The 24,282-nt window shown below is 53.7% G+C and overlaps 8 protein-coding genes across 8 annotated transcripts; 5 read left to right on the forward strand and 3 right to left on the reverse strand.

Moving 5' to 3' along the window:
• Positions 1 to 2,960: 2,960 nt before the first annotated feature.
• Positions 2,961 to 5,485, reverse strand: VTJ04DRAFT_10507 (uncharacterized protein; the record flags this gene model as incomplete). Its single annotated transcript, XM_069358254.1, has 2 exons — positions 2,961 to 3,493; positions 3,559 to 5,485. The coding sequence occupies 2 exons, from the start codon at positions 5,483 to 5,485 to the stop codon at positions 2,961 to 2,963; spliced, it is 2,460 nt and encodes an 819-aa protein (XP_069213836.1).
• Positions 5,486 to 6,288: 803 nt separating this feature from the next.
• On the forward strand, positions 6,289 to 8,987 carry VTJ04DRAFT_10508 (uncharacterized protein; the record flags this gene model as incomplete). Its single annotated transcript, XM_069358255.1, has 2 exons — positions 6,289 to 6,343; positions 7,450 to 8,987. The coding sequence occupies 2 exons, from the start codon at positions 6,289 to 6,291 to the stop codon at positions 8,985 to 8,987; spliced, it is 1,593 nt and encodes a 530-aa protein (XP_069213837.1).
• Positions 8,988 to 9,074: 87 nt separating this feature from the next.
• VTJ04DRAFT_10509 (uncharacterized protein) lies at positions 9,075 to 10,172 on the forward strand (the record flags this gene model as incomplete). The annotated part of the gene is made up of 1 exon (XM_069358256.1): positions 9,075 to 10,172. The coding sequence occupies one exon, from the start codon at positions 9,075 to 9,077 to the stop codon at positions 10,170 to 10,172; it is 1,098 nt and encodes a 365-aa protein (XP_069213838.1).
• A 1,303-nt stretch (positions 10,173 to 11,475) lies between these two features.
• On the forward strand, positions 11,476 to 13,391 carry VTJ04DRAFT_10510 (uncharacterized protein; the record flags this gene model as incomplete). Its single annotated transcript, XM_069358258.1, has 3 exons — positions 11,476 to 11,791; positions 11,849 to 11,929; positions 11,986 to 13,391. 3 exons carry the CDS (start codon positions 11,476 to 11,478, stop codon positions 13,389 to 13,391), a joined length of 1,803 nt encoding a protein of 600 aa, XP_069213839.1.
• A 484-nt stretch (positions 13,392 to 13,875) lies between these two features.
• VTJ04DRAFT_10511 (uncharacterized protein) lies at positions 13,876 to 14,176 on the forward strand (the record flags this gene model as incomplete). The annotated part of the gene is made up of 2 exons (XM_069358259.1): positions 13,876 to 13,930; positions 13,986 to 14,176. The coding sequence occupies 2 exons, from the start codon at positions 13,876 to 13,878 to the stop codon at positions 14,174 to 14,176; spliced, it is 246 nt and encodes an 81-aa protein (XP_069213840.1).
• An 86-nt stretch (positions 14,177 to 14,262) lies between these two features.
• VTJ04DRAFT_10512 (uncharacterized protein) lies at positions 14,263 to 16,408 on the reverse strand (the record flags this gene model as incomplete). Its single annotated transcript, XM_069358260.1, has 7 exons — positions 14,263 to 14,379; positions 14,430 to 14,476; positions 14,540 to 15,625; positions 15,695 to 15,722; positions 15,779 to 16,171; positions 16,258 to 16,295; positions 16,372 to 16,408. The coding sequence occupies 7 exons, from the start codon at positions 16,406 to 16,408 to the stop codon at positions 14,263 to 14,265; spliced, it is 1,746 nt and encodes a 581-aa protein (XP_069213841.1).
• Positions 16,409 to 17,124: 716 nt separating this feature from the next.
• Positions 17,125 to 19,366, reverse strand: VTJ04DRAFT_10513 (uncharacterized protein; the record flags this gene model as incomplete). The annotated part of the gene is made up of 4 exons (XM_069358261.1): positions 17,125 to 17,861; positions 17,920 to 18,494; positions 18,557 to 18,989; positions 19,243 to 19,366. 4 exons carry the CDS (start codon positions 19,364 to 19,366, stop codon positions 17,125 to 17,127), a joined length of 1,869 nt encoding a protein of 622 aa, XP_069213842.1.
• A 2,222-nt stretch (positions 19,367 to 21,588) lies between these two features.
• On the forward strand, positions 21,589 to 23,507 carry VTJ04DRAFT_10514 (uncharacterized protein; the record flags this gene model as incomplete). The annotated part of the gene is made up of 4 exons (XM_069358262.1): positions 21,589 to 22,561; positions 22,655 to 22,938; positions 23,001 to 23,193; positions 23,305 to 23,507. The coding sequence occupies 4 exons, from the start codon at positions 21,589 to 21,591 to the stop codon at positions 23,505 to 23,507; spliced, it is 1,653 nt and encodes a 550-aa protein (XP_069213843.1).
• Positions 23,508 to 24,282: the final 775 nt, after the last annotated feature.

Here is a 24,282-nt window from a genome sequence, read left to right on the forward strand (position 1 = left end):
CAGGCTACACTCCGTTACATCTCGCGGTGAAATATGGGCATGAAGCTATCGTCAGACTCCTTCTGGACTCTGGCGCTGACATCAACTGTACCGCTACGAAAAGAAAACACACACCCCTCCACCTCGCCGCAAAGCATGGTCACACAGCCATCGCTGCAATCCTGCTTGACAAAGGCGCCAATGCTGATGCGCAGGTTGCTCGGCCTACCAACCATACTCCATTGGATCTGGCAGCACAATATGGACATTCTGGTGTTATCAACATCCTTCTTGCCAGAGGGGCATCAATTCGGAGAGGCAAGCACGGCGTTGTTCATCTTAATCTCGCTGCCCGACATGGCCATTTGGATGTTGTCAGCACGATCCTTCTTGACAAGGATAGCATTCGAGATTCTGAGGCAAACGCTGCCCTCTGCATTGCTGTTCAGCACGGGCACGAAGGCATTGTCAATTTCCTACTTGGCAAATGGCCTGAGAAGATATATTCCAGAATTGGACCACATGGGGAGACTCCTCTTAAACTCGCAGTCTGGAATGGCCGGGTTGCCGTTGTCAAGAGTCTTGTTGACAGAGGGGTTGATGTTCATCATTATACGGCAAAGTACCTCTTCCATACTGCAGTTGAACATGTCCATGTAGCTCTGGCCAGCATGAATCATGCTCCTGGCGTCACAATAGCGCATGGCAGGTACGGCCCAGATCCTCAGAGCCATGCTCAGACCGCCTCAAAAAGTATTATTGGCATCCTCGCAAGAGTGGGGTGCGACGTCAACTCAAGGACGTTTGGGCATGGCCAAACAGCTCTACATTATGCCGCAGAATATGGCTATAAGGATATAGCCCAGTGTCTGCTCGACAACGGTGCGGATGCCAATGCTGCGGATCCTTGTCACCAAACACCTCTACACTATGCCGTCAGAAATGGCCATAAGGACGTTGCCCAATGTCTGCTTGAGAACGGGGCGGACGTCATTGCAGCGGATAGCAATCACCAAACACCTCTCCACTATGCCGCAAGGTATGGTCACAAAGATGTTGCGCAATGTCTGCTCGACAATGGTGCCGACATAGGGGCATCAGATAGTGACACGAACAGCAGTCCTTTGCACGCTGCTGCAAGCCATGGTCACCAAGAGGTCGTTCGTCTATTGGTTGAGCGCGGGGCCAACATTCACTGCAAGGACAAGTTCGGCAAAACCCCACTACACATTGCTATCTCACAATCTCTTTGTCACGAGCATCTCGTCAGGTATCTGCTTGAGCAAGGATCTCACATCGACGCGTGTGATGACTACGGGAGAACCCCCCTGCACACTGCCGTGCGTTTAGGGCATAGCAATATTGTCCGGATCTTGTTGGGCAGAGGAGCTGACGTCAACGCACGGGATACCTCAGGGCATACCCCGTTACACATGGCCGCTCGATCATGGAGGCCTTGCAATGTCACAACCCTGCTGGACAGCGGTGCCAATGTCAATGCTTGTCCATTGAGTGGGCAAAGCGATGAGACGCCCTTCTGATCTGTGCTGCTCGAGATGAAGAGGGCGTTCTATCGTTATGACCTCTCGTCTGCTTATGACACTCTGAAACTTCTTGCGAGAAGGGGAGCAGACCTTCAACGGGAGTTCAGGGGCATGACACCACTTCAGTGGGCCATGCAGCAGAACGATGGAAATTTGCAAAGAGTCTTGGAAGAGCTCATCCGTGATCAGGCATTTGGGTGATAGGAATAACCAGGTAGAGAACAGATCCAGTTGGCTTTTGATATGATGGTGAAAGTAACGTGGAGGTCAGAAACAGAGAATAGGTATGCTTCGGATATCGTTATGTAGTACTCAACAGCTTTGTTCATAGCTTCCAGACTTCATTGAGATTGTTGTCTTTGTCACAGGCAGTCAAAAGTGCGAATGAAGCAACGGCGACTCTCCTTGGTCAATGACATAGGACGCAGTTGAACCAAACAAAAGACGGGTTTCTAGGCCGTAAGTCCTTCCCGCTAAAACCATTTTACTTTGAAGACGGTCATTTTGCACCCGCGGGGTGTAAAAAGCCCACCCCCAAGTCCGCCATCATAGCCACGAAACCTTACAATTCTTCCTGTTTTATTATCTTTACACGATCTGGCAGTAAGGCTACTACTTCTCGCAAGTCAAGGAGGTCTGCATATGATCCCCCGGTCCACTGGAGTACCTAACATTCTTGTTCTGCTCTCCTGAGAAAGTCTGTTCGCCACCTTTGGCCTTCATGTGTAAGGGAGTAATGATCTTGACCGCAGCTGACAGCCGCTCCAGCCCTTCATATTCCAAGGTCTCTAACACTAGAAGCCCTTGAAATTCGTGTGTTTTTCTAGGTACGCTGTATAAGTCATGAGAGGTCTTCCGGGCATGGCGGTGCTGGCAAATAGAGGAGTTTGCGGTTCAGTGTTGAGGGTGGCCTTTTTCACCCCCGGAGGTGCGAAAAGGCCTTCTCTTGCTTTATCTCTCAACATTCTTCGGCATTTATGAACGCTTCCACGGTATGTAAACCCTGTTCCGCATTTGCCAACACCTCACAAGTCTCTACAAGGGAGAGTCATTGTCCTCTGACCACCCAATGCTGGTTATCTGTGGCACTTCGTACTGGTATCCCTGCCGCTGTGCTACAATCAACGTTACTCCGCACCGTTCGAGCACCCAAACCCGGACTCACCGCCCAGCAAAAAAAGGCAACAGGAGGAGGTGGAAGGGGAAGTTTGAGAGGGATGGAAAATGGTGATGAAACGTATGATCATGCTCTCGGTGTCTGCTTCTCTGTAGATAGCTAGTCTTCAGCATCAGCTTTGAAAACTGTAAAACATCCAGATGCGCCGACCGTGAACTGGGTGCCCTCAAACAAACTTTCCACTCCCATCGCAATTATGTGTCGAGAGCTGTCTTCGGGGTGGAATTTCCAAGTAATGTAAGTTATGTTAGGTCCCTTACCTACACAAGAATGACTGGTATCAATTGCTTCTCAACCTCAGTTTCTCTCCCTATGACCAATTCCCCTTCCATCACCCCATGCACATAGCACTCCCCACAAAACCGATACAGAGGTGGTTCAGCCCCTTGGTCCTGCTCGCTGCTAGCACCATTGTCCTCACGACGGAGCACGTACGGCACCGATCCCCCCTCGAACAACCAGATCTCGTCGCCGGGCTGACATGTTTCTGTACAGAACCCCACCCATCCATTCACTGTCTTCAACAACGTTCTATGGCACAGTGTGCGGCGGCATCTGACAGATATCTCGTTTGAATTCGCCTTCCAAAATGCACCCATGCGTGGCAGGCTCACCGGATCCGCGTTGGGCGGGAGGACCTTCACTTTGCCGTGTGCCACCCCGTCCGCGCGGACATCCTCCAGGCGGGGGATTATTGATGCGGTGAGGTCATCCTCCTCGGCTTGAGAAACGAGAGTTTGGATCGAGGCCATGATACCGTTCCATCGGTCCTTTTTCTCCCCATTTGTTCGGACTGATAATTCACATGTTAGCAATACGATCAAGGCGACTATTCGGCAAAAGAAAGAGTTCTCTTACTGTTGTCTCCCCCAGCTTCTTTCGGCAGACACTTTGAGTACGCGATGACAAGTTCGAGATACAACCACTCGCGAAACTCGACATGCAGCCGTTCCATGTCGCCGCCTTGTGTGTCCCTGCCCATAAGTGTCTCGATCAGGACGTTTACGCGGTGTTGCCCGTTTGGCGTAATCCAGGGGTCGGTTGTTGGAGTTCCGGTGTTATTGCCACCAGGTGCTCGCTTGTGAGGGTAGAGTTTGGGCATGGAAGCGAGCAACGCTAGCACAGTTTCTCCAAAGCCATTGTCCGAGTCACATCTTCCACCGGTCGTTGTGATGGCGTCAAGCCTAAAACCCCAGAGCCGAAGCTGGCCAGCCGGGCTGATAGCGCGCGATGGGATGCGTGCCGGCAATGGAGGAAAAGCCCTGAAGCGAGTGAAGTCGCCGAGAACATTCGGATGTTCGCTGTTTGAGAAGTCCGGTACCCATGACGGAAGATCCGACACATTGCGATAGCTGGGGTGATCGGCAAAGGACAGTACTGTGAGGCGCTTGTTATTGCGCAAGAGCAGTTTTGCCGCGCTGAGGTAGACGTCCCCTGGCGTCGCTGTAGCATCAACGGGCAGCCCTACCTGCCTCTCCTCGTAGAGGATCTGCTGAAGTATACCCAGCGTTGCAAACACTTTGTCCTGCGGGTAAAGGCACCCTCTTGCTCTGACCGCGGACAGCACCACCAGCCAATGAGCCTGCCAGTCCGTCAAGAACCGTTTGTCAGGAGACCTGGAGTTGATGAACCGCAGCATATGCCGTAACTTCACAATATCCACCACCCCGAACTGCGGCGGCATGCCCTTCCCATACTCAAGACCCAGGATACGCTTGGTGTATGCCTCAATCATCTCAGGCCAGCCAAGGCGGTCCAACAAATGGGCAAGATCGGTCATATCAGCCCAGCTGATCTCTCGCCCGTACATGCCGACCATCACATCGAACGCCTTCGCCACAGCAATTTCCTGGACAATCCATGCCCGCTGAAAGTACCGCCTCGTACGATAAAACGCCCAATATTCCATCCACGCGACCAGCCACGGCATCGGTAAGGACGGGGCGACAGCTGGGCGCTCCCTGAGCCCAACCACATCTCTCCAGAAACCATCGTCTATAAAGTTCCCGCTTCGTAACACCGTCATCCGATCATGCCGAGGCTGGTAAGGGTTGCCTCCCAGAAACTGGCGCATGGCGGGGTACGCCACTTCATGTAACCAAGCGAACGAACGAAGCCTCACGCGATCCGCTCCCAACCAACCCAGCACGCGTGCCGCACGCGAGTAGATTTCACCCATGAGGGGGATTTGCGTAGCCTTCTCTTGCGTGCTGTTGGACTGGTCGATGCACAGAGCGTCGATCCACAGATGCGCCACCTGCTCGTAGGTGTAGCTGTGCCATCTTCCGTTTCCCAACGGCCGAGGCCGCATGTGACGCGCCGGGAAGCCCACCAAGTACGCACGGAAGAATGCCGAGAGGTTTGACCGGCGCGTCATGGGCAGCCGGCCGATGCCGGGCGGCGTATAGATGTCGAGTTTGCGGTTGGTTGACGGTGCCAGATCATCAATGCGGCGGAACGTGAGATGAGACTCGGGTGGGAGGACAATGAGCTCGAGGGTATCTGGGCTTGGCGTTTCTGGGTTGGTTGTCGGCGTGGAGCGGTCGAAGCCAGCCTTCAGCTCGAAGGGTTCGACGGGATTATCCCAGGTGTAGGACAGCGCGGTGAAGCCATCTGTAACGGATTCAATCGGATATTCCCTGAGACTAACGTACACTCGACCACGGATAATATCATGAGAGATAATCCGGAGCAGGCGGATATGTCGGGGAGATGAGAGCGGGGTGTAGGTGTAAGGAGGCCGGGGGGTAGGGGGATTGGGTTGCGAAGTGGCACGACGACGCATCGTAGGAACGGTGTCACTAGCGGCAGGATGGCAGAAGGAGAATGAGTTTTTGGGTATAAGCGGTAGGCTCTAAAGAGTCGAGATGTCTCCCTTTATTGTCCTACTGCCATGTGAGCCCTGCGGGAAGCCTAATGTAACGTTAATTTAGGTACGCTATCAGCTGCGCAGGTGCGACGAGCAGTCACTACACCAAATAGAGACATTAATGGTCATGTAACATCTTTCCCCAGGAGTCTAGCATAACTGTCCATGCCCATTTCCGCGCTGCAAACATAAAAGGGTAAAATGGCAATTGGAAGAGCTGATTCAAGACGCTATATTGTTATCAATGGCACTTCGTACTAGGATGTTCGCAAATCCAGGAGTTATCTAGTATGAATCACCAAAGTGTAATTAAAACCTCATCATTTGGGACAGACCCAAGGCCAGCATGAGAGTAATAAGACCTATGTGTGACACTGAATGCTTCACAAGCGTGGTTGGCTTGGGGGGTATGATAGTACATACAATGTTCCCACGTCGGAGGAAGTTCGACACCAAAATCAAGCCCTCTACATCTTGCTGTTGAGCACAGGGAGACGCGTGTTGCTGAGTTTGTAACACCCCAGCGGCGCTATATAAGGTGCACTGACGATGGCATCACCAACAGATTCGTTTTGCTGCTTCAGAGTTAGCACTTAAAAGCTGAGCTGAAGTTAATGCCGCCACGCCCAACGGCTTCACGCTACGGCATCTGGCTGTTGTCAACTACAATGGTCCTTTGGACATTGTCTAGGCACTCATTATGAGCAGAGGCAACGTCAATGCCGGGTCAAGAGACAGATCTGCACCTCTCCATTTCGCCGCCAAATCGCGTTGGTACGAGTCCGTCAAATTCTTGCTTGACGCCGGGGCAGACCCCAATGCAACACGTCCTCTCGAATTGGGGCTTACGCCTCTCTGGTGTGCTCTGCCTCCATCCTCAGAGAAGCTTCTTGATATGGGGCCTGCATTTGTGATTCCATGGGAATCGGACGCCGCCTTTGTAAAGAGGTGCGCTTTGTAACGGAGGTGCTGGCTGAGAAGGGGGCTGATGTGTCTTCGCGATGCAATGGTCAATCGCTCATAAATCTCGCGAGCAGGTACGGTTAATGCCAGATCGCACGCATTGAGGAATGACGCCAACGCAGCAAGCCAAGAGTGCTGTTTCGGACATTGCTAGAGCAACTAAACCACTTTCCGAACAGTATATCTAGGCCAAATCTCAATAGGAAGGGCAGTCCGACGGACCGACCAAGGAAGGATGATTGCCTCCATCCTCCAAAGACCTGTAAGAGGTCCACCGGGACCATCAATAACGAGCTGGGCATCACATGAGGACAACTGTCGTAAACGCAACTATTACGACGCTTTATTCACCCATTTCTAGGGCTCAGAAGATGCGTATACAAGAATGGAACCGCGATGTTCTTTTAAAGTTTATCCTTGGACTGGTCATACCGGCGGCTGGCGGTGTTGTGGCGGTATTGGGGTTGTGTGGCTGATGTTACCCTCCATCCGGTGTGACATTTCTCCGTAACATAATCCTACCCTCCCCATAACATAGCCCGTTGCAACATTACTCAACCTCACTTGCGGCCTGGAGGCCGGCTGTCACTCCTTCAACGTTGCGCGTCTTTGACCTCCGCGTCCCATCGCGTTCCAAGCGCAGCATTCGAACTGTCCTCGACGGCCCAACATGACCATCTCGTGTTTTAGGTTCAGTATCCGCTCTTCCATCCGCCGCAAGAAGGATAGTAAAACGGACAGGCAATCTACTTCCGAGGGAGCACAGAACCCAGGATCAGATTCATCTGGGCATCTCCATGCAACAAACGTAGCTCTGGACAGACGTCCCCGACGACTTGAGCCTCACAACGAGGCTCAAGCAGTTATGCCCTATGATTCATCTTCCAAACATAGGCAATATGTTGGCGATAGCTCAGTACACAACAAGGAAAAACAAGCCCAAGCAACAGAGTCGCAGAGTCCTGTTGTTAGTTTCTCGAACCTTCAGTATCAACACCGGCTGGGCCAGTCCTCGGCCCCGGATCCGTCGTCGGGCAAAGAAGCCGCTTTATGCTTTGCTGCGACAACCGGCAACCAAGAACATGTAAAGATCCTCCTCGATCAAGGCAGCGGTGATCGGAGAAGGACGCCACCCGTTGATTTGGACATCGTCCATCTAGCAGCCGAGGCCGGGCAGGACCAGATCATCCAGTTACTTCTCGACACGGGCTTCCAGGCAGAGAGTTGGAGAAGTAACACCATCAACGGCGTCCCGATTATGGAATCACCCATCCAGCTCGCTGCGGCAAATGGCCACGAAGGGGCAGTGAGGGTGCTGCTGGAGAACGGCGCCAACGTTAACTCTCGTCATCCTGACTGTCCCAGACAGTATCCTCCACTTCACCTCGCCGCTGTCGCCGGCCATCTCGGCGTCGTTCTTTTGCTTGTGGAACAAGGAGCCGATGTCTCGGCTGAGAGCAGCTCAGGGATGACCGCTCTCCATCTCGCAGCTCACAGCGGCCGCCATTTGGTTGCATCGGTCTTGTTGAGGAACGGAGCAGATCCAAATAGGAGGTGCTCTAAGACAGGCATGACTGGCCGCCAGATTACTCCTCCCAACACCAAAACCAGGCAGAAGATTGCCACGCTACAAATTTCCAGTCAAACTGAGGTAGAAGGTCTCAACGCCAATGATGGAGACCACACATCAAACTCCCAAGATCTCTTAGCTGACAAAGATGTGGAAGAACATGAGCCATGGGAGGGCGGCACCCCTCTCCATTTTGCTGCAATCAGCGGTCACACGGAACTGGTATCCATGCTGTTGGAGAACGGAACAGATCCAAACATTGGACGTCCTCAAGCAGTAGAAGGGGGAACGCCGCTCCATTTTGCTACCCGGAACGGCCACATTGCCATCGTGGAGCTTCTTCTGAACGCTGGGGCGGACGTGAATTGTCGGTCATGTTCGACCCAGCAGTACCAGTATGCACCTCTTCATGTCGCCATCATGGGCCAACACTCCAACATTGTCTCACTTTTGATCTCCAAGGGTGCTGATGTCAACTGCCGGGATGGAACAGCAAACCGCTATACGCCACTCCGACTTGCCAGGATCATGGGCAACGAAGAAATTGCGCAAATCTTGATCGAGCATGGAGCACAGGACGATACTTCCACTCAAACGCAGGTTGTACCTGGGGAGGGCGTCCAGACCGTGGCTCCGGTGAAGACCACGGAGTACTCTCCTCTAGGTGAAGGGACACAAAGCTCTGCTTCAAAGGGTATTAATGTGCAAAATACAGTGCCAAAAGAGAACGTGGACGGCATTGGTCAACGCCAGATGAAGATCGCCAATATCAAGTCTCGCAACGGCCGCCCAAGCTCCTTTACCCACCTCCACCACGCAATCAAGAAGGGCATTAAGGGCGTTACCCATTCCCGTCCTGCCAAACCATCCAAGGATGCCAAATGAACATCTCTATCAACCAGAAGATTGCACCTTGCAATAAAGCAGGGAGACTCCGAGACTGCTCTCGAAGTCCTCTGCAACAACCAGCAAATGCTCAACACTCCAGACGAAAACGGCTTCAGTCCCATTGACCTTGCCTTGTACTACGACAGGGAGGACATTGTGCGCGCACTCATCGAAAAGGGTGCTCAGCTCAACGCTCCCGATGGCCATGGTTGTAAGGCCCTCTACAAGGCTATCCGAAAGTCCAAGGCGCAGATTGCCGAGTTGCTCATCAGCAATGGAGCCGATTTCCTTGCTCCTGAGGACGCGCCGGACGCGTTCACGCCCCTCCACCTTGCTGCTCAGTACGGCCTGGAGAGTGTTGTGAAGCTCCTAATCGACAAATCCGTTAATGTCAATATCTGGAACTCGGGAACGACTGGATGTTCATGCACCCCTCTTCATCTCGCCGTGAAGAATGGTCATGAGCAAGTCGTGGAGATCCTGCTCGAGAATAACGCGGACCCCAACGCTATGGCCAACCTATCTCAAGACCCACGTGAAATGGGGCTCATGCCTCTGCATGTAGCCGCTGAGATGGGACTTACACGCGTCGTTCAGCTTCTGCTCGACAAGGGCGCCGACCCCGGTGCCACGGTTAGTCAGAGGAAAGGGGAAAGAGCGCCACTTCACCTTGCCGCCCTAAATCTCCACGCCGGTACAGCCAAGGAGCTCTTAGAGCGCAGAGCAGACCCGGACGCTGTCGTCACTGCCTGGGGCGAGCCGATGACGCCCATCTGGTGCGCCATGCCACGAGTACTGCCCGCCTACCGAACTGTCCCTGCCGAGGTACAAAAGGCAAAGTGCGCGGCGATGGCCAAGATCCTCATTCAAGCTGGAGCGCGTCTGGATGCTCCATATTACCGGGGTCACACGCTATCGCTCTGGGCGCAGATGCACGGAACGCCAGAGTTGTGCTGGGTATTGAGCAAAGAGGAGCGCGCACCTCTGTCACCGTTCAATCAAGATCCCTTCAAAACGCCGGGCGCGGGCTCAGTCTCTTGGGTTGATTGGAGCGAGGAGGATTATAGAACGGACAGGACCAGCCCGAGACTTCCGAACACTCAGCCATCTGGGCCTCCCTCAAACCCCATCCGCTGGGCAGAGGTTTGCAACAGTCCGGCCTTCAAACCGACCGTTAGGTAGAGCCTCCTTACAGAAGGAAAACACCTTCCGGTGCCAGCACTGTTACTCGCGGTTTCACGCAGAATCCCAAACGGCGAGAGTGGCATCTAACAAGGGGAGCGCTTAAGTGGAGCAGCCGGCCGCAGACGTTGGAGAACACACATCATGGCTCCTGAAGGAGGCAGTCGTTTCGACCGCTAATCGAGGCGTGGTCCGGTTGCATGTTGTGCGGTCAGGAGCATCTTTCATGGATTCAAGCCGGATTCGAAAGTTAGATGGGTTCGAAAGGGCTGGATGGATTGGAACAAGGCTTTCTCGAGGGATATTTGGGTCCCCTTTGCTCGATTTCTCGACAGAGACTTCCCATATCCGGATGTTGCTTGCACCTGGCCTCAGATGTCATGTGCAAACGAAAACCTGGAAAACTTCTCATTGAATTGACGGGTATGATGGATTGGTATTAGCATTCCTAGATCAAGCGGACTTGTCCCAGGCCGTGCAGACATATTACCTCAAGACGTGAACTAATTCTCCACCGAACAACCGGAGCAAGCCAAACCGCAACGGAAGACGGACATACAAGTGTAATTATATTCCAACCTTTCGTTGTTTTTTCTCGCCTAGCCAACCTTGCATGCAGTATCCCCTGCTATAATGCAGGTCCCAGGGAACAAGCATACAATATCCCAGGCTACCTATGCGTCGAGGCTGTAAGTCTCCGAGCCAACTTCGAAAAGCTCCGAGTTTGGTTGAGCTGGGACCTCGCCAAGAAACTCGGTCTCGGCGTGCATTGCTGCGTCTCAGCGCCTTGTAGCACACCGACAGACATATCTGGGCCGGGTTTTCTTGACGAATTCTCACCCTCTTTTTACACAAGTAACCTCGAAACAGAACAGGCTTTTTTTTCAGGGCATGAGCACCTCCCTCGTGAGGAAAGGTTAGCCAGGTGAAGATAGTGACGTGATATTCTGCAGTAATCTAATGTCCATTGTGCGCTTGATTCATCGCCGCCCATCGGGCTTGAAAGGGAGAATGTGAAAAGAGACCACGCTCGGAGACTTTTTGATACTACGTCAGGCATGTAGCAGCTTGATATGAGAAATGTCACCGACATGGAAACTTCATAAGGCGACGACCAAGCTGTCCCTTCTTTCTTCATCTCTTCATCCAGGGTTCATCGTTGCTCACCTGTTTTTTCTCCCAAGCTCGAAATCTTGACAACTCCCAACGGACGACGGAATCAACAGCCCGTCTCACTTCCGCAATGAGCACTAAACCGTCCGTATCAAGCCCAGCTCAGCAATCCCGATCGGATATACCAACTATGACGCCTAGCCGGATGAGCGCCACGTCCGAAGACCTCAAGCCCCAGGATTCGGACGGACAGGATCAGACCGACGTCGAGGCCGGGACAATGGGTAACCCTTCATTCTCCCTGGACAAGGAAAAAGATGCATTGAACTCTCGGGATGCCATGAAAGGGAATACACTTTCTCGACGCGCTACAGGCACGTCCAAACATTCCGACACCAAGGTTGAACAAACATCAACAGAAGATGATGACACCGAGTACCCGACGGGCATGCCCCTGGCCCTGATAATGCTGGCCCTGTGTCTCAGCGTGTTTCTCATGTCTTTGGGTAAGCTCTGTTGTCAGTGTCCGAGTATGCTTCCCACACCCAACTTACATTCTCCAGACAACACCATCATCGCCACCGCCATTCCCAAGATCACAGACCAGTTTCAATCTCTCCCTGACGTGGGCTGGTACGCCTCATGTAAGCCATCCCGCCTCCCCGTCCCAAAGCCAACCCCCTTAGTTAACAAGTCCAAGCCTACCTCCTCACCACCGCCGCCCTACAGCTCCTCTTCGGCCGTTTCTACACCTTCTTCTCCATCAAATGGGTCTATCTGACCTCCATCCTCCTCTTCGAGCTCGGCTCCCTCATCTGCGGCGTCGCCCAAAACAGCGTGACCCTCATCATTGGCCGCGCTGTCGCCGGCGTTGGCGCAGCAGGCATCTTCTCCGGCGCTCTGACAATCCTCGCCCACTCCGTCCCGCTCGCTAAGCGGCCCATCTACACGGGCGCCATCGGCAGCATGTACGGCCTGGCATCCATTTCTGGCCCCCTCATCGGCGGTGCTTTCACAGACCACGTCACTTGGCGATGGTGCTTCTTCATCAACCTCCCCATCGGAGCCATCACCGTCGTTGTTATTGCTTGGTTCTTTCCCGACCCCAAGCGTCGCCAGACCCCTAATGTATGTACCAAGAGCGGTACTACTCCAGCCACCATCTGGCAGTTCGTCCGCCGCTTCGATCCCTGGGGAACCGTCGTTTTCATGCCAGCCATCATCTCCCTCTTGCTTGCCCTCCAATGGGGCGGGACGACATACCCCTGGAACTCGTGGCGGGTGATCCTCCTCTTCTGCATCTTTGGCGTCCTCACAATCATCTTCATTTACGATCAAACCCGCCAGCAAGACCTCGCCACCGTACCTCCTCGCATTTTCCTGAAACGCAGCGTGTGGTCGGCCGGCTTCTTCGCAACCCTCATCGGCGGGTCGGCGCTCGGGTCCATTTACTACCTTCCGCTATGGTTCCAAGCCGTTAAAGACGCCAGCGCGACGCGGTCCGGGATCATGAACCTCCCCATGCTGATCAGCCTGATCCTGTTCTCCGTCATCGTTGGCGGGATCGTCACGCTCTGGGGGTATTACACCCCCTTCATGATTGCCGGCAGCGCGATTGCTGCCGTCGGATACGGGCTGACAACCATGTTCGAACCCGACTCGTCCGCGGCGGTGTGGATTGGGTATCAGATCATCATCGGTCTTGGGTTGGGTATCGGACAACAACAGCCTCTCATGGCAGTGCAAACAGTGCTGGATATCGAGGATGTCCCAACTGGCTCGTCACTGATCGTCTTCCTCCAAACCCTCGGCGGAGCGCTGTTCATCGCGGTCTCGCAGAACGTGTTTGCGAACAAACTAGTCGAGCTCGTGGCGGAGTATGCGCCGGAGTTGCCTGACCCGGCGTTTGTCTTGGCCGTTGGCGCGACCAACGTGAGGGAGCTGGTGCCCCCTGAGTCGTTGCCGGGGGTGAAGCAGGCGTTTAACGATTCGTTGACGTCTACGTTTTTGGTGTTTACAATTTTGTCGGCAATCAGCATCATTCCGGCGCTGGTTGTGGAGTGGAGGAGTGTGAAGGGGAAGAAGGTTGAAGTTGCTGCCGCTTGAACAATGGTGAACGGTTAGTCGTGAAGCAAGGATAGGTGGTAGGCTGGGTTTTGATGGTGCAAGTTTATTTCAGTGCTAAAGGGGTTAATGGTGAATAAGTCGAGAGATGAGCTGGTGGGAAATTGAGTCAAAAGAATAGTTGGATAAAACGCTGATAGACTGTAACTTAGTGATTTCCGATAATAGGCGGTTCCCGATTTAATATGTGCTCTTATTGTGCGCATCAGCCCCAATCCATCATCCATCCCCGACATGATGCGGTTGCATGACGCGGTTGCATGACGGATCCTCAATCATTAGTATGGCTGATGGAAAGGCATGAACCCATGTTCCATAGGGATGTCTGATGAGTTGACACGTCCCCCACCTCAGAGCACGAGGAGAGTATTTTTGAAGAGATGAAGATGTGATGCATGGCATATTCATTATGATTTTCTTATACAAATGCCCAATCTATCTCCGTTACCCAAAGATCCAAAGTGGGATGACCTCCCCCTGTTCCCTAGATGCCAAATCCCCGACCCAAGTCTATTTCCGTAGTGGGATAGGTTCCCCTTACCCATGAACTCCCTAAACGCCATATGCATGTCTAAGGCACCAGGCCGCGTAACAATATAAGGCACGCGAGAGTCGTTTATGACCCTATCTGTCAGGAAGAGGGCTACCAGCCCTGCTCTCGCGTGCTGTTGCTGTTGCTAAAACACACAATCCACAGGTGGCAAGAGATATGCCATCGCTTCTTCAACCAACCGAAAGACACCGAACAATCCGCTTTTATGCCCTAACGCCATTCCTGATCCCTCGGGACCTCTGAAATCGGAAGACTTGAAACCCATGCATGTCATGCTCCACCATCCGCGGCACGTGCCTTTTAGTGGTGAGTCGTGCCATTGAGAAGCGTAACCGTCTTGAAAGGCTCAACCGGCTTCTGGTTAATAACGTCGGCGAGGCAGCCGGCGCTGGCAGCGACGAATCCGAGGTACGGCCTCTGGATAATTGTTAGTATGGGCATCAATACCGAGAGAAATGAACACTTACGCTCGGGTTGACGACTTGCGATTGGTACTCGGCGTGGAACTGAGTGCCTATCAGACTGTTAGCATTGCTTGCCATTCCCACTCAGGCGCGCCTAAAGAGTCAGTACTCACCAACAAAGAAAGGATGATCCTTGAGCTCAAAGATCTCCATCCGTTGACCCGTCTCGTCCTTGCCAACAAAGTGAAGGCCCGCCTTCTCCAGCTGAGGAACAAGCTCGGGATTGATCTCGTAACGGTGGCGATGGCGCTCCTCAATCACCTCCACGCCACCATACAGAGACCGCGCCTTAGACCACTCGGTGCCCGCCTGGAAGATGGTCTTGCGCAGGCCAAGACGCATGGTGCCGCCCATGTTGTTGCGGTCCAACTCGGGCATGTAGACAACAACGCGATCCTTGGCGCTGGCATCGAACTCCTCCGAAGTGGCCTCGGGCATGCCGCACATGTCGCGAGCGTACTGGATGGCAGCAACCTGGAAGCCGAGGCACACGCCAAGGAATGGGATTTCGTTCTCGCGCGCCCACTTGCTTACCAGCATCATGCCCTCGGTGCCGCGGTGACCGAAGCCACCGGGCACGATGATACCTGCGGCAGTCGAGACGTCATGCCAAGCCTTGTGGTACTTTGCCTGGGCAGCACCACCCTTGGCATTGGGCTCGAGGTCCTCCGAGTCGACCCAGATCAGGTTCAGCTTCCGGCGGATGCGCATTGCAGAGTGCTCCAGAGCCTTGACGACTGAGATGTAGGCGTCGTGGCAGTTGACATACTTGCCAACGAGGGCGATCTTGAGCTCCTCATGGTACGTGGGAGTGACAACCTTCTCCCAGTGGTTCCACAACGCCTCACCCTGGGCCACCATTTCTGGTGTAAGATTGAGTTTATCGAGGGCCAATTTGGCTCGGAGCTGAGGAATGAGCTTCTGCTGCTTAAGCAGGAGAGGGACGTGATAGATGGTGGGCATGTCGCGCACGACCAACACCTGGTCCGCCTCAACCTGGCAGTGAAGGGCGAGTTTGGCGATTGTGGGCTCTGCAAGTGGAGTTTCGCAACGGCAGGCAACAATGTCGGGAATCAGACCGTGACTGCGGATTGACTTGACGGCGTGCTGCGTGGGTTTCGTCTTTTGTTCCCCATGGACGGTCGGGACGTAGGAGACGTGGATATTCATGAAGTTGTGAGGACCAGCCTCGTGGCGGACTGTGCGGTTAAGAGGTCAGTATGAGGGTGCCGCCGTTCTCTGCAAACCAGGGTCTGTCTCGAACGTACGCTGCGTAAGCGCCTCGATGAAAGGCATCTGTGACCTGTTAGACCGTCTCGCACAATGGAAAGCAAGTAGGCCGGTCGACATACGCTCTCAATATCGCCAATGGTTCCACCCAGCTCGATAATGCAGACGTTCGGCTCTTCATTGGTGCCATCGACGGGGATCTTAGCAACGCGCTTGATCCAGTCCTTGATAAAATCGGTGACGTGCGGCACAATCTGGACCGTCTTGCCCAGATAGTCGCCGCGACGTTCCTTCTCAATGACCCTCAAGTAAACCTTGCCGGTGGTGATGTTGTGGTCGCTGGTGAGGCGGACGGAAAGGTAGCGTTCGTAATTGCCGAGATCAAGATCGACCTCGCCGCCCGAAGTCAAGACGAAGCACTCGCCGTGCTCGCCGGGGGCCATCAGGCCCGCGTCGACCGAGACATAGGGGTCGATCTTGATGCAGCTGACTCGAAGGCCGAGAGTTTTCAGAAGCTGTAGACGACATGGTCAGCAGGGCCCTGCCGACGGCTCCTTTTGGGAGCACATTGTCGTCGGTCTCTGGCGGATCATGTACGAACCAGGCCGGTGGAGGAAGCAATGATTCCCTTCCCAACCCCTTCGCTCGACGGTTAGCCGCCATCATCATGACTTTTCGGAGGCACAGTTGCTTGCGCAGGGAGGATGGGACAAACCTGAGATGACACCGCCGGTAACAAGCACGTAACGCATCGTGAGGGCACTGTTTCTGACTCCAATGGCGTTCCTGTTGTCGATATTCAGCGTACGCAGTGGTTACGGGTGGCGGTGTGGGAGTTGGGAAAATTTGAACGCGACGCGACGAGGGAACAATGGATTTAAGAGTCGTCTATCAATGCAAAAATGTTACCGGAAAATCGGCGCCAAAGGGCCAGTGCGGGGCACTGCGGGGTCTCTGATAAGCTTATCGGCCGCAGGCTGCGGCGGGTATTAGCGGGTCCAAGCGCTTACAGTTCAAACCCGCATCGCAACGAGATAACGGTGAGATTCCTTATATTTATATTTATGTCAATGATCGAGAAGCATGAAAGAACCTGAAGTATTTGATGGAGACTGGAGTAGAAATTGAAAAGTGATTGTTGGACTATTGTCTCATTGCTTGGTTTGCTTGCCAACTTCCAAGTTATCAGTGCCGAGCCAGCGCACATCCACAAATACGCCAACTTCTCATCCTTCCAAACTTCAGCCTCGAAATTGCCGTGAGGGCGCTGTCCTAGGGAAGGTGTACCACGGAATAGCCAGAAGTACCATCAGTTACCTGAGTGCAGGCCAATGTTTAGAATGGGAAATTGATCCTGTTGACTACCGCTCTTAACAGAATTTCGCCCCAGGCACCTCAGAGTCCCGACGGACACGCTGTTTTTGATGAACATGGAAATGGATGCACTCTGAGACCCCTATCTCCGTGTTCAGCTCAAGCACCTCCAACTCGCAGCAGAATTCACATCCCCCCTCCCATCCCACACGGCCTTCCTCGGCCACGCGCACACCGGTCTTTGCCCCTTGACACCTGAGGTCGCGTTCCTCAGCTCCTTCCACGTCGTCGCCACGAAACTGTCAACGGCTTTGCCGCGCTCCACCCACTCCATGAGTGCCTTGAGGGCGTTGTGTCTCGCATCATCAAACCCTGGGACCGGCGGCACTCCGCTGCCCATGAAGCCCGCCTGAAATGCTGCACCAAAGTTCCACGGCGCATCCACGGCTGTGCCCCAGCAGTGCTGAAGTCCTGGGACGAGGAAGAGTCGCATAAAGTCGTCGATGCTGTCGTTTTCTCCGTAACCCCCAGACAAGGTTTCCTTTGTGCGGTGATAAAACAACTCCGTTCCCCTCGTTGGCACCAGTCCGTCCGCCATGCCATGGTACAGGATGATCTTGCCTCCCCTGTTCCGCACCCGTGCCATGGCCGCGAAATCGTCTGCTGTTGGCCTGCCTGGGTCGCGCCTTTCGGCCTCGCGGAGCACGCTCACGTTGAATGTCCTCCAGTCCCAGTCGCCGTCGTCGAAGAGGAAGTCGCGAGCATAGCCCACTCCGTACGGGGATGGCTCTGTCCCGTTGAGAATCAGGATCCATTGCTTCTCGGACGATAGGGTGAGGCCGGTGTAGAGGAGCTCTCGGTCGGTCTTGCCGTCATCATGGTCGAGGTACCCTGCCACGTTGTTAGGATTGAATCTGTGAGCCACATGAACGTGTCAGGAAGCACTCACAGTCGCTGTACACCTTTTTGGCCGTCTCGATCTGCGCGGCGTTGAGGCATCCCTCCGTCGCACTGTACGAGCAGAGCAGGCGCGTAAAATCAACCTTGCAACTCTCTGGGTTGCTCACAATCCCATCAACAACCCCATCCACAACATCACACTGCCTCACAACCTCCTCCGCCAATAACGCCAAATCGTCCTGTGAAAGCTTCTGCGGCCCACCTTCTGGCAGTTGCTGGTAGAGTCCAACCTGCGTTATGTACGTGTTCAGATGCGTCGTCCACCACGCCGGCGCGCCAATCAACGCCCCATCAAAACTGTCCGGGAACAACTGCAGCTCTTTGAGCCCCTGCCTCCCGCCCGTTGAGCACCCGCTGTAGTACGTTCTCTCAAGTTTTCTCAGCGAGGGCGTGTAATAGCCCGTAACAAGCAACTTGCCTAGCACCACGGACCCGTGCATCGCTCGCCAGCCCCAGTCTTCTTTGGCAACCGGATTGTGCCTCGCCCAGCTGCTGTCTTGGCTGCCGGAGCGGTGCCCAGTGTCCGTAGAGAGGGCGGCCATGTTGGAGCGCGCTCCCACAGCCCTGTCGAAGGCTATCAGCCATCATACCTCTCACAAAACAAGCCCCCCTGTGACGAAACTTACATGTCCAACCAATGAATCCCCCCAGCCCATCCTCCGTTCCCAACCACCAACAACCGCTGATCCCACTGCTCAGGCAAGAATACTCCAAACCTGTATGAGCTCCCAGACTCGGTACTGGTGACCCGCACAGTTACGGCGCACAGAGGTGGCAAGGCTGTCGGGTTGGTAGGGTAGGGGATGTTGGCTCCCTCGGGTTCGCCAGCTTCGCCGTCCGCAGGGACGAAGGTGGCGTTTTCAATGGTTATCTGCTTTCCTTGCAGTTCGGGTTTGGAGGCATGGTCCGGTGGGGTAAGGATGGAGATAAAACTTGCTGGGATGCAAGGTAAGTGGGGTGTTGATGGCAGTGTTGCATGCCTGGCGAGGACTGAGAGCCCATTGATGGGCAACGCGCCGGAGTAGAGGGTGAAAAGGATTGCAGTCACTGCTGCGAGAACTGGTGATAAGAAAAACATCCTGGTTAGCCCCCTCAATGTCAAGGAATATCTCTGATGACGTCCTGTGTTGGCCTGGTGGTCACGTCTTCGACTTATAACCCAGAATGCTCAGGACAACGGAAATGACATAAGAGAGCCCCGGTCTTTCCATTCTCCTTGTTTCTTGTACTGGCGTCATATCGGAATGGTAGCTCTCTCTAGGATCGGAGCAACCTCGAGATGTCTTATAGTCACAGTTCATTTGGTACCTACCCGAGACAACAAGCACCCTCAAGCCTCCTGTCGCAGATTGCGTCTGTCGCGGACGGCTCGCTGGTGTCAAATTGGCGATCGGTGTATCACCGGCTTTGGCCTCGCTCTGCTGAGGCCTGGGCATCTTGCCTTCTTGTATTTCCAACTGCAAGATCGATCTCCCTTTTCTGGGAAACGTGAAATTTCACTTGGTTCTTGTTCGAAGTCGAGAGTGGTTGTGAGAGGTAGACACGGACCAGAAGTTTCTGTGATAGCCCCTGGACGAGACCTAGCCAGCAGAACCAGGATTCATGTAATGTTGAGTAAACGTTGCCACTGCTCAAGCTCACAACTCGGAAACATGAAGGATACCTATTATCATTGTGTCACAAGGTTACCATGCCCCAAGTCGGCTTCGGTGTCCGGAAGTGGGCCAGCCTAGCTTCCGGGCCGGCTGCCGAGAAACCGCGGTTCGGGTCCGCATTCCCGGCAGGCGAAACCTCATCCATTCCTTTGAACTTGTTGCCTTTTAACGTTGTATCGAATTGTTGATGGTGAATCTCTTACACCCATACTAGCAAATGTTGTGGTAGACAGTAAACAATCCCTGGAGACACTTAGTCCCAATCAGCAACGTCCCTCTTGAACTCCTCCTCCTTCCACGGAATACATTTGGGCCCCGAGCATTGACATATACCGGCGTCAGTAGTCTCTGCAGCAGGGCAGTACTTGCGGGCGTTATGGACGTCCTTGGGCTCAACGTGGATGTGATCAAGTTCGATACACATCGGGACACCGCATAAGTGACTTGCGGACCAACCACTGAGAGCAAGGCAAATTCCTAGTTGCTAAGGCTGGTCAGTCGCAATTCATTAATAATTGGAAGTGCAACGATATTAGAAGCAGAGGTACTGCACCTCTTAAATGCCCGAGCCACCAGGTGATGGGCGAGCTGCGGCAACGTTCTCTTCGATTTGCCCGGCAGGGTCTTCAGCCCACTGACCGAAAGAGGGACGATCTGGACATAGCCCTTCCTGGCCCAATTCGCCAGCTTCATTGGCACCAGGCACCCTTTCTCATTGATTTTGGCCGGGGAAAACTGAACACCTCTTGCATCCTTATAGCCGTCGCAAAGCCTTGCTCAACACTCCCTTGCCACCTCCCGAGTCATGACGGCGAGCTGGCTGAAAGTGGGAGAAAGAGATGTGGAGTGTGGTGACAGGGCTGGGGAGTACAGCCGGCCATCCAACAACGCGGCTTTTGCCTCTCTCAGGTCATTGTTCGGTGTGTCCGTTGGCTGTCCTCCACAGCAAGTCTCGCCGTTGCAATCTCTCCCTGACGAGGATTCTTCAAGGCCTCGTCTGGATAGTTCTGGAAGAAGAACCATACAAGACAGCGGAGAGGCAAGAAGGTGCACCCTCGACAATAAACAGCCACCTCCATGCCAACAGCCCCTCTAGACCGTTCATGTCATGTCCGATTCCATAGGCAATGGCACCCCCGAATGCACCCGATAGCGTTGCCATCGCCAGGATGAAGGCGATTCGCACGCTGCGTTCGTCGGCCGGGTACCAGAAGGTGAGATAGTACGCCAGGCCTGGGAAGAGGTCAGCTTCAAAGCCACCGAGGAGGAAGCGCACGGCGATCGCAACCTCAAAAGGATCGAACCCCGCCGAGACCCATTTTGATACTGTCCCAGGAGACCATCAGGAATGCCAGCCATCGTGAAGGGCGGAGCTTCTTGAGCAACATGTTCGATGGCACTTCGAACAACGCGTATGCCACGAGGGAAACTATGAGGGCGATGTTGAACTCTGGGAGTCTTGTGTCAGCAACTTCTTGTGGAGAGCGGCAAGCAGTATGTCTCACGGTACGGGGTCGCGCCAATCACTGATTGCATGTCATGGCCGGACGAGGCGTTGAGAATCCGAACGTTGCCAATGTTGGACCGATCCAGGTAGCATAGGAAGTAAATGAATGCGGATAGCGGGAGGATGGTCAAGTCCTGGCGCCAGAGAAGTGCGTGCTCTTCACGAACAGTGTAGAAGACGACAGCATTATTGGCCGATGTCCGTCCCTTCACACAACAACAGTTAGTTGGGATTTGACCAGGTTGACACCCCAAATGTTAAAGGGATGGGCCTACTTCTTGAGATCCCACGGCTGGTGATTCGTGGTTGACACACTCAGCGGTCTATTCCATCTTTTCGGTGTCGATCTGGTGCCATCCGTTGGGATCGATAGCTGGTGTCATGTTGTTCACTCCAGAGGGTTCACCGGCAGCAAATTACGTCCTTCCACTGGTCCAACTTCCATCCCGATGACACACCCACAATATGTCGCGATGCGAAGATTTCTATGGGAATCATGGGCTCCAATCGACCGTCTTACCACATCTTGCGCGTCGAGCTGACGTCTCCAGATGATGACTCGTTGATGTTCGTCGACCTCCCTCACATTGTCACACAATCCAGCAACATTGGCATCAACGATACACTTCAGGCGAGAACGATAAATAAGATCATTGAACCCTACGTCACCAATCCAAACACCATCTTTCTCGTGGTCTTTGCGGCCGACATATCCCTGGCCCTCCAGAAACATGTGCTTGATCTGGCCAAGCAGTATGATCACAATGGAACTAGAACCATTGGGGTTATCGCCAAATCTTACATGTTAACCCCAGGACATGAGAATGAACGCCAGTACTTAGCCATGGTCGAGGGACGCGAGCCAGGATATACTCTCCCCTTCGGCTGGACCGTGGTGTGCAGCCCGTGGTTTCGAAGCCCGCCGTTCAGAGTCAAGACTTACAATCCCTCAGAACCGTTGTTTCCGTCCAAACTATGGAGCTCCATGGATCCGGTAGACCGGGGCCGAACGGCCTTGACAACGACGATAGAACACTATGTTCTCCATCGCTGCATGGAGAACATACCCCGGAACGACATCGAGGAGAGACTGTCCGCCAACCGAGAGGCCTTGGACAGCCTTGGAAATCCACGCCAGACCCCTCAGGAGATCCATCAGTACATGCTAGGAATCGCCGCCCGGTACGAGCGTCTTGCTCGCAATGCCATTACGGGTTGTTACCGAGACACATTCTTCCTTGGCCCGAGGGAGAACAACAAGGACATGACAGCGCGCAACTTTCGCGAGGTGCTGGTGCACTTTCATCGCGAGTTCGAGCTTTCCATGTACCGCGCACGGCACTGGTCTGATGGCGTCCGGTTAACTCCAGCGGACCTTGGAGATGGAAACGCGCATGGAAAGTCGCCAGAAACCGCACTGCCGTCTATGCTTGTCGACAAGCTACGCTCATTGGCTCTCTCACATCAGAGTACGGAGTTAGCAGGACACAAGTTGGACGTTATGGTCTTGATTTGAGAGCAAATTCGTCCCTGGAAGGGAATTGCTCAGAGGCACCTGCGAGGCGTCGCATCTGCGGCTAGGGTATTTGTTGACCAGCTTGTTGGTTACCTGGTTGGCAATGACAAGGAGGTGATGCAGTCCATCCTCCGGGGCTTCTTTGATCCTTTCTTCGAAAGCAGATCCGCGGCTCTCGACGCCATGCTGCAAGAATTGCTTCGCCCGTACTCTGAGGGATACGCAGTGGTGCTCGAAGGGCAGTTTCGCGCAGCTAATAGGCTGCAGAGGAACAGTGGCCACCTCATCCAAGAGGGGGATATGATCCAAAAGCTAGCAATCCTGTATGAGGTGAGCCAACTCCTCGTCCTTGACGTCCTATCAGATCCAGATTTTCCACTGATGCTTTCCAGATGTCACTTCACAACTTCGTCACCAACGTCATCAACCTCGCCGCCGAGAGCTGTCTCATTCTCGATATTCCAAGCATCCTTGGCGTTGAGACGATTGCCGCTATACCCGACGACCGGTTGAGGGAGATTGCCGCCGAGTCGGAAGCGTCGCGGAAGGAACGCCAACGTCTCGACAATGAGATCGCGATCTTGCGTAGGGCTTTGCAAAGATGTCAACATGAGGCTGCGCAGCTCAGGGGTAACAACAAATACCCGTTTCTGTTTCTCTTATCCATTACCATCGTATCACTAACACGCAACTCAGATATCTACAACCTTCCTGCTGCCGATTCTCTCCAATCTGGGGATACAAACAATGAAGGAGAGAATCGCGCCGTGACATCCGCGGCAGTTGTTAATGATCCTCCCGAAGACAGCACGGGCTACCGTCCCTTTGACACATCGTCCACTGGCCTCTGCGACATCAGTGGACGACCCTTTTTCAGTGCCGACTACTCCGGTATCTGAGACAAATAGTTCGTCGGGATTCTGATCTCGCCGTAAACTCCGCAGACATTTGTTTGTCATTTTGTTTGTTAACACGCTCTCAACTCAGATTTGGATGTAGATCAAGCCTCTCCGAGACCGCAGTATGGGTGGTGGATGCAAAGGACGAGCCCAATGTTCGGGGGCTGAGTTTGTATATCACGAAAACGTACTGGTCAATTAGTAGAGAGTTTGTCTGTTCTGAGCAAGGCATTTCCTCAGTCACGTATGTAATTAGTCTCTTCTATCAACTGGGTAAACAAGAGGAAAAGCAAAGACAAAAAAAAGACCAGCGCTGATAGTCAGACGTGTCGGCCGTGAATCGAACCCAAAGGCCCGCATCTCAAATGCCGAGTTGCCCCGACCGCGAGAGTACGGTGCCCAGGCAGCGAACCACTTGACCAGACACACTGATCAATGAAATTTGTCCTCGGAATTTCTGACACTGGGGGGGCAATTGGGGGTTTATAAATCTCTGGTTGGTCGTTTCTTTGTTCATGGATGTGGTCCAAGCTTCTGGTGGGAGAAATAGATCTTCCGCCGCTTTGAGCGACGAACGCGCTGATCATGGCTGACTTGATCCGAGTTTCACTGGCCGTTTTGCTGAAGTCATCCTGTCATGTTTGGATGTCTGGTCTGTTCATTGACACGTCAAGCATCCACTCCGGAGACACGTACTTCGAGGTGTCATCTCATTGAAACTTCAACCGATATTGTCTCACCCATACTATGTCTTGGATGGTCATCCGAAAACTTA

This window comes from Mycothermus thermophilus (assembly GCF_041956435.1).
Source record: "Mycothermus thermophilus strain CBS 625.91 unplaced genomic scaffold VTJ04scaffold_8, whole genome shotgun sequence".
NCBI classification, from domain to species: domain Eukaryota; kingdom Fungi; phylum Ascomycota; class Sordariomycetes; order Sordariales; family Chaetomiaceae; genus Mycothermus; species Mycothermus thermophilus.